Source organism: Coturnix japonica, chromosome 2 (assembly GCF_054131305.1).
Source record: "Coturnix japonica strain WE chromosome 2, WE-NBRP24, whole genome shotgun sequence".
In the NCBI taxonomy this organism is placed as follows: Eukaryota; Metazoa; Chordata; class Aves; order Galliformes; family Phasianidae; genus Coturnix; species Coturnix japonica.
Genome location: NC_140664.1, coordinates 134,789,878 through 134,801,701, shown reverse-complemented (window position 1 = coordinate 134,801,701; position 11,824 = coordinate 134,789,878). Strand labels below are relative to the sequence as shown.

Below are 11,824 nucleotides of genomic sequence, written 5' to 3'. Positions count from 1 at the left end.
CCTGGCATTATGGACACAAAACCTAGTGATCTGTGATCTCTGGCACACTCCATACACACAGCACAGAGAGCCTCTTGTCTTGTGGGAGACAGCTAGAAATGGAGTTTAATGAGACCGCTGATGAGATGCAGGGCACAGCTAGACAAGCATACGGATCACAGCCTGTTTACAGGCAACCGACCACATTTAACTCCTTACATCTCTATTTTCCCATGTTTTTTTTTCTCCCAAAGCCAACTTGATCCTTCCCTTTGTCCACCTGCAACAGTAGCAGGACTGTAAACTGAACCAGTCTGTTTTGACCATACCAATAGAGTGCAACCTGCTTTCACTGCATCCTCAACTTTGAAGGAACTACAAGCTGCTTAGCCTAAAATCATTCATTAGGAAGTCTGTGGTGCAATTATTTTAGTCACGAAGGCCAAAAAGATCAGCCAGTATGGATTTACCAAAGGCAATTGCACCAAAGTCAACCCAGTGCCTTCCACAGTGAGTTGTCTGGGAGGAGAGCAGAGGATGTTGCACAATGTGTCTGTAGTCAAACTGGGGATTAAGGACTGGATGACTAGATAATAAAGTAGTTGGGTGGATTGTCAGGTCCAACCTGTGGCCAGGTGCCATGCCTCAGGTCACTACTGTTCATTGTCCTTGTAGATGATGGAACAGAGTGTGCTCATTACACCTGCAGGTATTAACCAACCAGGGGGAGTAGATGGTGGGATTCTGAGAGACCTGAACAGGCTGGAAATGGGTTGACAGAAACTTCATGAAGTCAAATGTCAAGTTTTGCCTCTGGTATGGAATAACCACATGTAACTGCATGCTGGGGGGACTCTAGAAAAGGATCATCATGAACAACAAATTGCACAGTGAACCCTTGCAGCAAACAAAGCCTACCACAATTTAGGCTGCACTAGCAGGTGTGTGGCCAACAGGTTGTAGGAAACAATTTCCCCCTCTATTTAGCAGCTGTTAGACTGTATCCTTGGAATGCTGTATCCAGATTGGTGTTTCCCAGTGCAAGAAAGATACTCACACACTGGAACAAGCCCAGTAAAGGGCCACCAGATGACTAGGAGAACATCACCTAGAGAGTTAACTAGTTTGCCTCTTAATAGAAAGCCTCACTTTATGAGCAGAGCACTTCCTCAGGCTCCATTGGAAGTTACTTAGTTACTTAAACATATACTTACACAACCATTTTATATGCCCCCAGATACCTGATACATCCTCACTGGGCTGACATAGGGCTTACAGGAGACCCATTCACTTTTGAAGCTTTAAGGTAATTTACATCAAACACTATTCAAGTTATTTCAAGAACTGCATTACTGATTGCCTGCTACCAACTCAGCCTGCCAGGCTCCTCCTGTACTGAATGCAGCTTAAATGCTGGAATATTTCCAAGATCTCTATTCGTATAGGAAATACCTTGGCCTAACAACCTGAGTAACTCTGATAGCACTGGCATGCTGGTACAGTAACTGAGCAAACAAACTATTTGCTTAGACTCTGCAGGTTTCAGTAATATGACAAGAAAGGCAATGCAATAAGTGATGCTGTATTGCTGCAATGAATTGAATTGCTTTGGAAACACCCCACATTTATTTGTCTGTGAACATCAATATGTTATTTAAATTGAATATATATAGGAACAGCAATTCCTTTGCTATACTGGACAGCTACTTACACAATGAAGGACAACTCCTTTATTGTAAGGGCACCCCCTAGAAGTGTCTGTTTTTTCCTCCACTGATCAGAATAAAAGAAATCTATGACTAACACAGTCAGTTTCATACAATCTGTGTACACATCTAAGCACATCTGAGAGTGGTCAGCACACGCTTCACCTATTAACTCCCATTTACATTGGAACCTTTAGAAGAGAGTGATCCTGCAAGCGAGTTGTAATTGCTAAACACACAAAGGGCTTTGGAAAACAAGCATTTGAAGTTTACAGTGCTCTGCAGAATCTGTCAGCTGCGTGTCACATTGTTTTAGTGCCATTATGCTGGAAGATACATTGCGTTTCCTTCACAAGGAAAGGAAAGACCACACACAGGTTTTCCTAAGGCTGTCATTTTTCTAATCCTAAAATGCCATAACACCGAAATGCCTTAACAGTGAAATGCCACATTTCAAGTGATTTAAAACTTTCTAAGAGTCAAAATGTATTGCTTAACGGCTTGCTAATTTTCATGTCTCCAGCCTGACATTTTACCTTGCAAAACTGGCTGTATTTTTATCACGTACTGACTTGACTATAAAAGGAAAATCCACTGCTGGAAAAATGTCATGGAGAATAATTCAAGCGTTACACTTGGCCATTTGCTGATTTAAGTTCTTTAGTATGAGACTGATGAGCTGCTGGCACAGGCTGCACAGAGAGGCTGTGGATGCTCCATCCCTGGAGGTGTTCAAGGCCAGGTTGGATAGGGCTCTGGGCAGCCTGGGCTGGTATTAAATGTGGAGGTTAGTGGTCCTGCCTGTGGTGGGGGGGTTGGAACTTCATGATCCTTGAGGTCCCTTCCATTCCCTTCATTTCCCAGCTCTAAAACAGCTTTACAGTCTGTCAGATTAACAGCTATTAAAATAAAATTGTCCAAATGCATTAAATGTTGAAAAATCATATAGATGGAAAAAGTCAAATGAAACGAGTCTTCTAATTCTTGACAGACTTTAACATGAACTCTGTGAAATAGCATACAGTTTTGATATAGATTGTGAATCTTCCAACACCTTTTTCACCCAGAGGGTGGTGATGCACTGGAACAGGTTGCCCAAGGAGGTTGTGGATGCCCCATCCCTGCAGGCATTCAAGGCCAGGCTGGATGTGACTCTGGGTAGCCTGGGCTGCTGGTTGGCCCAACCCTCAGATGGTTTCAGCATAGAAAATACCTTTGGCTGCAGTGGTTTCTGTGAACACATTGGCTCTCTCTGGATTTTTCTTTGGTGAACTCTTGCAGTGCTTCCTTGGGGCCAAGTGAACTCTTGGCATCACAGCCTCCTGTGGTAGGGAGCTGCAGAACTCAATGAGCTGTTACATGAAAAATCACCTCCTTCTGCTTACTTTGAACCCGTGCCCTCACAGTTTCAACAGTTCCCTTGTTATAAGAGGGAACAAGAGCAAACACTCCGCTCCTGTCTACTTCCCCTGTACCACAAATGACTTCGTAGCACACGCTCTCTCTCTCTCTTCAATTGTTTCTCACCCAAATGAATGAGTCCTGGTTTGCTTAATCACCCCCTACGTGTGATACCTAATTATTATTAATGCTCTTTTTCAATCTTTTCAAGTTCTTACAGGTTGTTTTCGTTTTTCTTAAGGAAAAGCAATGGGAAAATGGAATTCACATGGTCATTCACCAATATCTTCCTCACTATTCCCTTTTGCTCTCCCCCACTGAATGTGCTTTTTGGTTACTACCAATAGCTGAAATACCTCTTTGTAAACCCCAGGCTGTTGCTGAGCAGCTCATAGCCCACCATTTCACACCTGCAATCAGTCAGAGTGGTTCCTGACACGTTATTTATCTACACTTCATTACACCCTTGCTTTTATTACCCACCTAATCTTTCTCGATCCTTTTACACTTCTGGAATTGCTCCTTATTTTTACTGCTCTGAATCACCTTGTCATTCTACTGCTTATCCCTCTTGCCAGCTTCTATTAGAACGATGACTTATTACAGCCCATAGGTGTGCTAACTTATAGCTGAATTCCTTTAGAAGAGCTCGTGCACAATTGCCACCTATTCCTTCAGAACTGTGAGTTCAGAAGCCTCCTTGCCATTCACCTTAAGTGAAGGCAGATCCTCTGACAGGTTTCCTATCAAAGTAAAGGCATAGGGGTGGGATCCTCCTCACTAACTTCCATAGTAAACATAAATGGAAATACACTGGGCTTTCTGGCTGTGGTTTTATATATATATACCAAGTTATCCCTTCCCCTGCTGTGAAGGAAGGGGGTCCACACTGAGGGGGGTCAGTGTAGAGATGGCTCCGGGGAGAGCTCATTGCGGTACTCAAGCTTACAGGCAGGAGGGAGAAGAGGTTTTTTACACCGCCTGATAGCGATAGGACAAAAGGGAACGGCTCAATCTAAAAGAGAGGAGATTTAGATTAGATTAGACCGCCCATAGATGGCTGAGCCGTCCCACATCATGACGGGGCGGGGCGGTAATGGCGGCGGGTGGGAGTGGAGGCGTTGCTATAGGCGGTGCCTGCCGTCTCGCCACGCTCGGTTCTCCTCTGCTCAGGCCTGTGGGGCCGCCCGTTGAGTTCGGGTTACGGGGAGATGTTGCTCGGCGCCGCCGCTTGAGCCGTGTTGCCAGGCATGGGGCTGGGCTCGAGCTCCGAGCTCCCGGACGGCGGCGCCGAGGGTTTCCATGTACACGGGGTGAGGCGGCTCGGGGCGGTGGGGGTTATGGCGGCGCGCTGCCTTAGGCGGGCAGGGCCCGGGCTGCCTCCTCAGCTTTCACTCGTGTGAAAGATGGTGGTGTTGCACCTGGGGACCGCTTATGTGTGTGCTCAGGCAATGAGGAAAGGCCTCAAGGGGCGTTTGGAAACAAATGTTATATATATCTATCTATATATACGTATATACATATAAGTTCGCGGTTGTGGGCTGCATCCAGTGTCTGCCGCTTGCTATCTCATTTCTGATTCAATCAAAAGTAAATATTGATTCAAGTGTAATAATTAACGCTTAAGCTTAGCATAACTGCAGATCCATACATGATTAATATATATATATATTATATATATATATATATCTTTTTCAGGTTCAGGAGAACTCCCCTGCTCAGCAAGGAGGGCTGGAGCCCTTCTTTGACTTCATCATTGCAATAGGACACACCAGGCTGGTGAGTCTCTCCTCTAAAGCTTTGTTTTCTTTTCTATTCTTCTTTTCTTTCTTGGGGTATCGTCACTATAAAAGGTAGAAGCCAAAGGTGTCAGCATAGAGAACGTAGTGTTGGGTGTTTTATGTGGCATTAAAAAGGTAAACCAAAACCTGAGGAGTCTTACTGATGCCTTCAGCCACCCTGGCTTCTTAACAGGTTCACTCTGTGCTTGTGGTGTTATACATGGCTATTTTCTGCCACAAGGCGAATACTGAGCTGGTGAGTCAGTGGTGAGAGCTCAACATTTGTTTAAGCAAAGCTGTTTCAACGTTTGATAAAACAGGGGAAGGAATCAGGGGCAGGAAGAAAAGTGCCACGTGGCCTCTCTGCTTATGGTTTAGGGCTGGTCACACAGTTCTGAGTTATTGAGGAAGAACTGAATACATTTTAATGCATTGTTTTGGTTTGGAAGGCTCACATCTTAGTCCCAAGGATCAGTACTGATCAGCCATGAAGTGTTGCCTCTAATTGATATTAAGATCTTAACATGACTGACTTACCAGAGGATAAAATAAGAGGGAAGTAAGCAATTAAACTGAATGATGGTAGTTCCTGCTTCAGAAAGACGTGAGCTGATAGCACAGACTGCTTGTGAATAAAAGAAAACTGCTCTGCTGGACTGATTGTAAAAGTCTAAGGACTGTTTTGGTTCTTCATATTCAAGTTCTGCCACAAGTATGACATCTATGTTACAGTTGCAACTAGAAATAGCATTAACCATATGCACATCTGTACTCTGCAGAATAAAGAAAACAACATGCTGAAAGATCTACTGAAGGCAAATGCTGAAAAAGCAGTGAAACTGGAGGTGTATAACATCAAAACGATGAAGATAAGAGAGGTGGAGGTGGTCCCCAGTAACATGTGGGGAGGACAAGGTCTTCTCGGAGCCAGCGTGAGGTTCTGCAGTTTCCAGGGTGCCAATGAACACGTGTGGCATGTTTTGGTGAGTCAGAATTCTTTGCTTCTCCAACAAGTTGTTGTTAAGAGCAGAATATAAACTTCCATTTCAAAGCTTCCTCCAAGACAGCCATGTGCTGTTTTATTAGTGGAATCTATTCTACCTAGGGGGGGAAACATCAAAAAGGTCTTTTATAGAATCAGAGAATGTCTTGGATTGGAAGGAACCTCAAGGATCATCAAATTCCAACCCCCTGCCACAGGCAAGGGTGCCAACCTCCAGTTTTACTGATCAGATTTGAAGCTTTTCATCTGTTCTGTGTGTGTGTGTGTGTGCTTTTTCCTGTTAGATGAGGTATGCCATTCAGAAGGATTGCTAACTCACAGTCTGAGGTATTCCAGGAATGTTTCCATAAGGATTTACAGATCCTTTTGCATGAGAATGTTGCTGTATGTAGAATGCAGATGCAGGTGACTGTCTCTTGGTGGCCTGCTGGTGTTCCTATAACCTTGTATTTCTTTTTAAGAGTAGTTTGTATGTAGAAGTGCAGTGCTGAAAATCACAAAGAGGAGAGGAACACAAACTCAGAAGTTTGAGCTATTTGAACAGGGACAAGTTGTTGACTGTCAGTGTTGCCTGCACCCTCTTAAAACCAAGAGGGAGAGCTGAAAGTGTAGAACAGCTTAGGAAAGACTGAGCTGGTATTTTATATCTCTGGTTCTTTAAATAAGTGCAGCGTCTTATCAGCTTCAAATTGTCTCATTTTCTAATTGATCCTTCTGTATTTGGTGTGTCTTATGCAGTGCTGCACTTAGTATTAGACTGCGTGAAGACTTCTGTTTTGTCCTGTAGACCAAATGCTCTTCTGTTGCCTTTTGAGTTGGCTTTTAGTCATTTCATGCTCTGAGAGCGCAGGTAACAGGTGCTGTTCTTTCACAGGATGTTGAACCCGCGTCTCCTGCAGCTATAGGTGGTTTGCAGCCATACACCGACTACATTGTTGGATCTGATCAGATTCTGCAGGAGGTAGGGCTGGTGTTGCTTCATGTAATATTGTCTTCATTCCTGCTATGTTTGTGTGTTAGGATTTATAACTCTAATTGCATGCACATAGGATGTATGGGAATGGTTGCTTTGGATTTTGTGAGGCTAAGGTTTGAGATGCTTAATGGCTGAGGTAAACTTTACCAGTATTTATTCATTTATTTATCTATTTAAATAGATATAGGAAAAAAAAAAAGAAGTGCACATTAGCGAGTTCTAGTCTATCTTTGGGTTTTTAATAACTCACGTTGAAGTAAATGCCTAAAATATCAATTTCTTTCTAGTTCCTCATCTTATACATTTAATAACTGCTGTTATTTCTTTTCTTAGTCAGATGATTTCTTCTCGCTGATTGAGTCCCATGAGGGAAAGCCGCTGAAGCTGATGGTTTATAACACTGAAGCAGACTCCATTCGAGAGGTAGTTGTGACTCCCAATGGAGCTTGGGGTGGAGAAGGAAGGTACTGATCTGCGGACAGCCACTGGGTGATGACAGGTTATGCACTGACTGTGAATGAGCTCTTGTTAAGAATACTGTCATTGATTACAGCTCGTTGTTTTCACTTTAAGGCTTATTTCCTTCTCACATGAAACTGTTCATCATTAAGTAAAAGAAATAGCTGAGAGGTATTAGGCATGTTCTGGATCTAATCCGATTTGAGTTGACGCTGATGGTAAAACTTATGCTGACTTCCTTGCTAGCAGATGTGCTAGCTACACTTTCACACTTGAGCATTTGGTGAAGCAAGAACGAAATGCAAATGGGGTCAGATCATGTATTTCATGAAGATATAGGAAAACAGCTAATCAAAAGCCGAGCTGCATCTATTTAAATATCATTTGCAGAGTATTCCTTGTGCTCTGCCAGCAGCAGGAAGGATTTTTGCAGGTAGGTATTTTCCTGCTCCAGTTTCAAAGACTCAAACTCTTTTTTGTTTTAGAAGTCAGAATTTAAAAGGCTTACTGGTTTTGTTAAGGATTTTTTCCAAGTCTTGTTTTACTTCTGTTGTGCAGTTTGGGATGTGGTATTGGATATGGCTATTTGCACAGGATTCCAACACAGTCAATAGTATCAAAGAAAAAGCCAGAAAGCAAACCACCTTCGCCCTTACCAGAAGCTGGGACTCCTATACCATCCACTAATGGTTACACAGAGGTATGTAGGAAGCAAGATCACTCATCCTGTGGAACTGCATCATTTTCTTCTTGTTTTAAGAGTCATAATACAGTATTTCAGAGTACTGCAGAAGTAAGACTTGATGATGCCAAGCAGATGGCAGAAATGGTGGCTTGAGAGAGAAATGGCCTTTATTGCCTCAAAATTCCATCTGGTATCTCAAAATTCCATCTGGTATCTTTCTGTATTCATCACTGCAGTCGGGTATTTGGGTGTGATAATGGATATTCCAGTTATTTTTTCGTTAGTGTTGGCTGAAATACGTTTGTGACAGACCCTTGCTTCCTGTTCTGAGGATGTGACAACTGTCTCAATCAGCAAGAATGTAGTTTAGAATATCCTTCTGACTAGGGAATAAAACACACCTACAAGAATTAAGTATCAGCTGTTCAAAGAACGTGTTGGCTTTGAGAGAATATGTTGTAACCAGTCATAAACAGTGACTTGATGATCAGTTTCAGCATCAACAAGTTCTCTCTGGGTTGATGGAGTTAGAGACCAAGGCCGAACACTGTCTCATGGGAAGGCTGATTTCAGGTAACACTTGCAGCATGAAAATATGTTTTACTGTGTTATTTCAGGCTCCGTTATTGGCACCTACTTCCCAGAGTGACAGCTCTGAAGTAGTTATGAACCTGGATCCTTCCACAGGCCAAGAAATGAGCGGGTATTCACCTGAAAGCTCGCTTTCTCCTCCTCCCCCTCTCCAGAGAGTTATGGATCCAGGTATGCTTTCTTACATGCTTTCTCCAACCTACTCCTTTTCAAAAGAAAGAGGACATTTAAATAAACCAAAAAAGTCTTAACAAGTTTGAGAATTGAATAGAAAAACTTCAGTCTGCATGTAGCATGTCTTTTTTTTGAAGCTGAAATCTTGCATTAATCTCAAAGTGTCCCAATGTTTTCTTTCTTCAGGGTTTCTTGACATGTCTGGTATTTCACTTCCTGAACTCACTGACTTAACGAACGTGTCCAGCATTCCTTCCTCTGCCTCCTTCAGCATGCCAGGAGCAGGCTCTTTTGTTGGTGCTGAAAAGCTCATGTCAAACAATGACCCTTCTGCTTATTTTGGTAAGTGTACTTGGGGTTTCCAGACCTCTAAGCTACTACAGCATCGGATTTTACTGAGTTTTGTGGAGTTGAGTAAACGCAGCTTGTGTATTTGGCAGCTGTGATTCTGTGTGCTGTGCCTGTATGATGTGTGCCATTCAAGCTGATTTTCTGGGCACTGTAACCAGAGGCACTGAAAGAAGCTGGTGGATGTTTGGTTCGTTTTGTGAAATACTTCTTAATTTCCCAGAGAACACCACAGCTTCGGGCCCTGAAGATATAACGAAGACTCCTGAAGGCTCAGTCAGGCAGCCGGAGTTGGACCACCTTCTACCTACAGCGTCATCTTTACCTTCTTTTACTCTTCCTAATGAAATTGCTTCAAAAACAACACTAGAAACTGATCCCCAAAACCAAGACACAGTACTCATAAACAGTTTGGAGAGCTCGTTACCCACACCTCAGATGAATCCTGATGATGAAGCAGTGCATGAACAGGAAGGGGAAGAAGCTACGCAAGGGCATGAGTGAAATGGGTGCTGCTTCCATTTACAGATGACAATGTGTTGTAAAATTAGTTGGGAGTATTTTTCTGATCTTGAAAGAATTACATCTGTTCTATTTTGTTAGTGCAGACAATGCTATAAAAAAAAACATATCCAAATGAAATGCATATTTTATCATCCTCTGCAGTCATTGTTCAGCAGAGTGGTCTGCTTTCAAACTGAATGCCACCCAAAGTCACCAAATAGAAGGCAAAATTAATGCGGAGACCAGTCAGAGAATGGTCTTGAATGGAATAAAATGTCTGAGTTTCCATAGTGACAAAGGTATAGCTTTTCCTCTGCTTCTCTATTTGCTATTTTCATACAAATCATTGAGACCTGGTGCAGCAGCATAGATTGCTTTCTGGATCTCTGTTTTCTATCTGTCTTATTTGCCCTTGTTTTCAAATAGCTTCTGAAGGTGTGGTAGGTGGTGAACAGTAAATCTGAAATGAACAATGAAAAACATGAGGGTGTTTCTATAGCTCTCAGGGCAGTGATTTATCAGAGTTTTACTTCTGATTGGGAATACCTTCACTGTAGTTGCTACAGTTAATGTGGTGATAATCTTCAGTGAATGAAGGGAATTGGGTACTTGTGGGTAAAACTTATTCTTTATATTCCATAGTAAGTGTTAGCTTTAAACACAGTTTAAAACCCTCTGTTGCAGAGAGGGGGTTGGGGCTTGATGATCCTTGAGGTCCCTTCCAACCCAAGCTGCTCTATGATTCTCTGATGTGATTCCACAAAGTCAGGAAGGTCAGAACTTTCTTCCTGCTTAGAAGACAAATGGATTAAGCCTTAAGGTACAGGCAGCAGAATTAGAAGATTAGAAATCCACTCTGTTGGATGGCCTGCTAATACTGACCTTCTTTCTACTGCTGCTAAAATAAATTCCTTCTTTTATTCCCTTAATTGACTGCTAGAAGAGTAAATATCCAAACACTAAAGGTTTATAATAATGTAATGTAAGTAATCAAAGCTAGGGGTAACTGAAAGCACACATGATCTGTTTGGTATTTGTTGCTGATTGTTTAGGACTGCCTCCAGCTTAGCACCTTTACCAACATTGGTTTTTAGCTTACAGCAATACATTTAAGTGATGCTGTACCCTAAGCACTTTTTCAAACCTCCAGTGGAGGAAGTGTCAAAACTAAATTGGAAATGCTACAGGAATAAAGAGCTTCATGCTTACAGCAGCCTGTGTCCAGCCTGCTTCATCATAAGCGGATCTTGGGAATGGGAGGAGATGGCGTGAAGACTTGAGCCCAAGGAACAATTGGTTGATAGAGCTGTTGAGGAAAACCTAGTATGGTCTGTTTTTCTGACAGCGCTAAATGAAGTTTAACCTACTAATTCTCAATTCCTGATCTCTTGCCAAATTGGGGATTAAGTCTTGAGATGCTTGATTCTGCGGTACTAGAGATCATAACACTCAAGGAGGCACTGATGGGTCTGAGTTGGTGCTTCAGCTGCTGCAAGGTTCTGAATTTCATCTCAGCTGGTAGTAAGGATTACAGTAGGAACTTTCACCCCCACTGCCTTGCACTGTTTTGAAGTGAGAGCAGCTATAAGTCACTAATTGCATTTAATTGATGGTACTAATCTGTTATTTCCTGGGCACTACCGCCACCGTTGAAACATCCTTCTCTTTTTAAGAAGCACTAATTTGCCTTGGCTCAAGGTCAGGGCAATTAGCCTGGTCACTCCTCTCCTACAGAATGAAAACAACTGAATTAATAAATCCCAAGTCACATTTTTTTCTTCCCCACCACTTCTGGCTCTGAGTTACATTTCAAGGCTATTATTTCATTTTTGAGTAGTGTTGTATGTTCTCCTACCATGATACATTTCAGCTACACCTTTCCAACCTGAGCATGGAATTAAACTCATACAACTCAATGGCCTTTCCGGTGATTCTGACCATCTAGATCTCATGCTCTGCTTGTAATGCACCACTGGGATGTGCTCAAGTTGACTTTGGAAAAGCCAGAAAAATAGATGAAAATAAGAGATGAACAAAAGAGATTCCTCCTACCTGATGCTCCCTCTGGGATGAGTGCTGGCAGGCTCTGGAAATGCATTTGGTCTCTGCATTACTGCTCTCTCTCTCTTCTCAGATCACTGCAGCTGACAGTGCCCATAGGAAATATTCTGAGTATTCCATTTTGGCATTTTCAACACCAGAAAACACAACGCTGCT

At 42.6% G+C, this 11,824-nt stretch overlaps 1 protein-coding gene across 2 annotated transcripts; it reads left to right on the top strand.

Annotated features, from left to right (window-relative positions):
- The first annotated feature begins 4,257 nt into the window (after window positions 1-4,257).
- On the top strand, window positions 4,258-10,820 carry GORASP1 (golgi reassembly stacking protein 1). 2 transcript variants are annotated; one of them, XR_014943207.1, is made up of 9 exons: window positions 4,258-4,399; window positions 4,785-4,865; window positions 5,647-5,850; window positions 6,745-6,831; window positions 7,180-7,269; window positions 7,864-8,005; window positions 8,608-8,752; window positions 8,942-9,097; window positions 9,327-10,820. XR_014943207.1 is itself a non-coding variant. In XM_015852897.3 (9 exons), exons 1-9 carry the CDS (start codon window positions 4,337-4,339, stop codon window positions 9,605-9,607), a joined length of 1,290 nt encoding a protein of 429 aa, XP_015708383.2. In that variant the 5' UTR covers window positions 4,258-4,336; the 3' UTR covers window positions 9,608-10,820. The 2 variants fall into 2 exon arrangements, 1 of the variants encoding a protein (XP_015708383.2); XM_015852897.3 differs by having other exon boundaries at window positions 7,180-7,310.
- The last annotated feature ends 1,004 nt before the right edge of the window (window positions 10,821-11,824 follow it).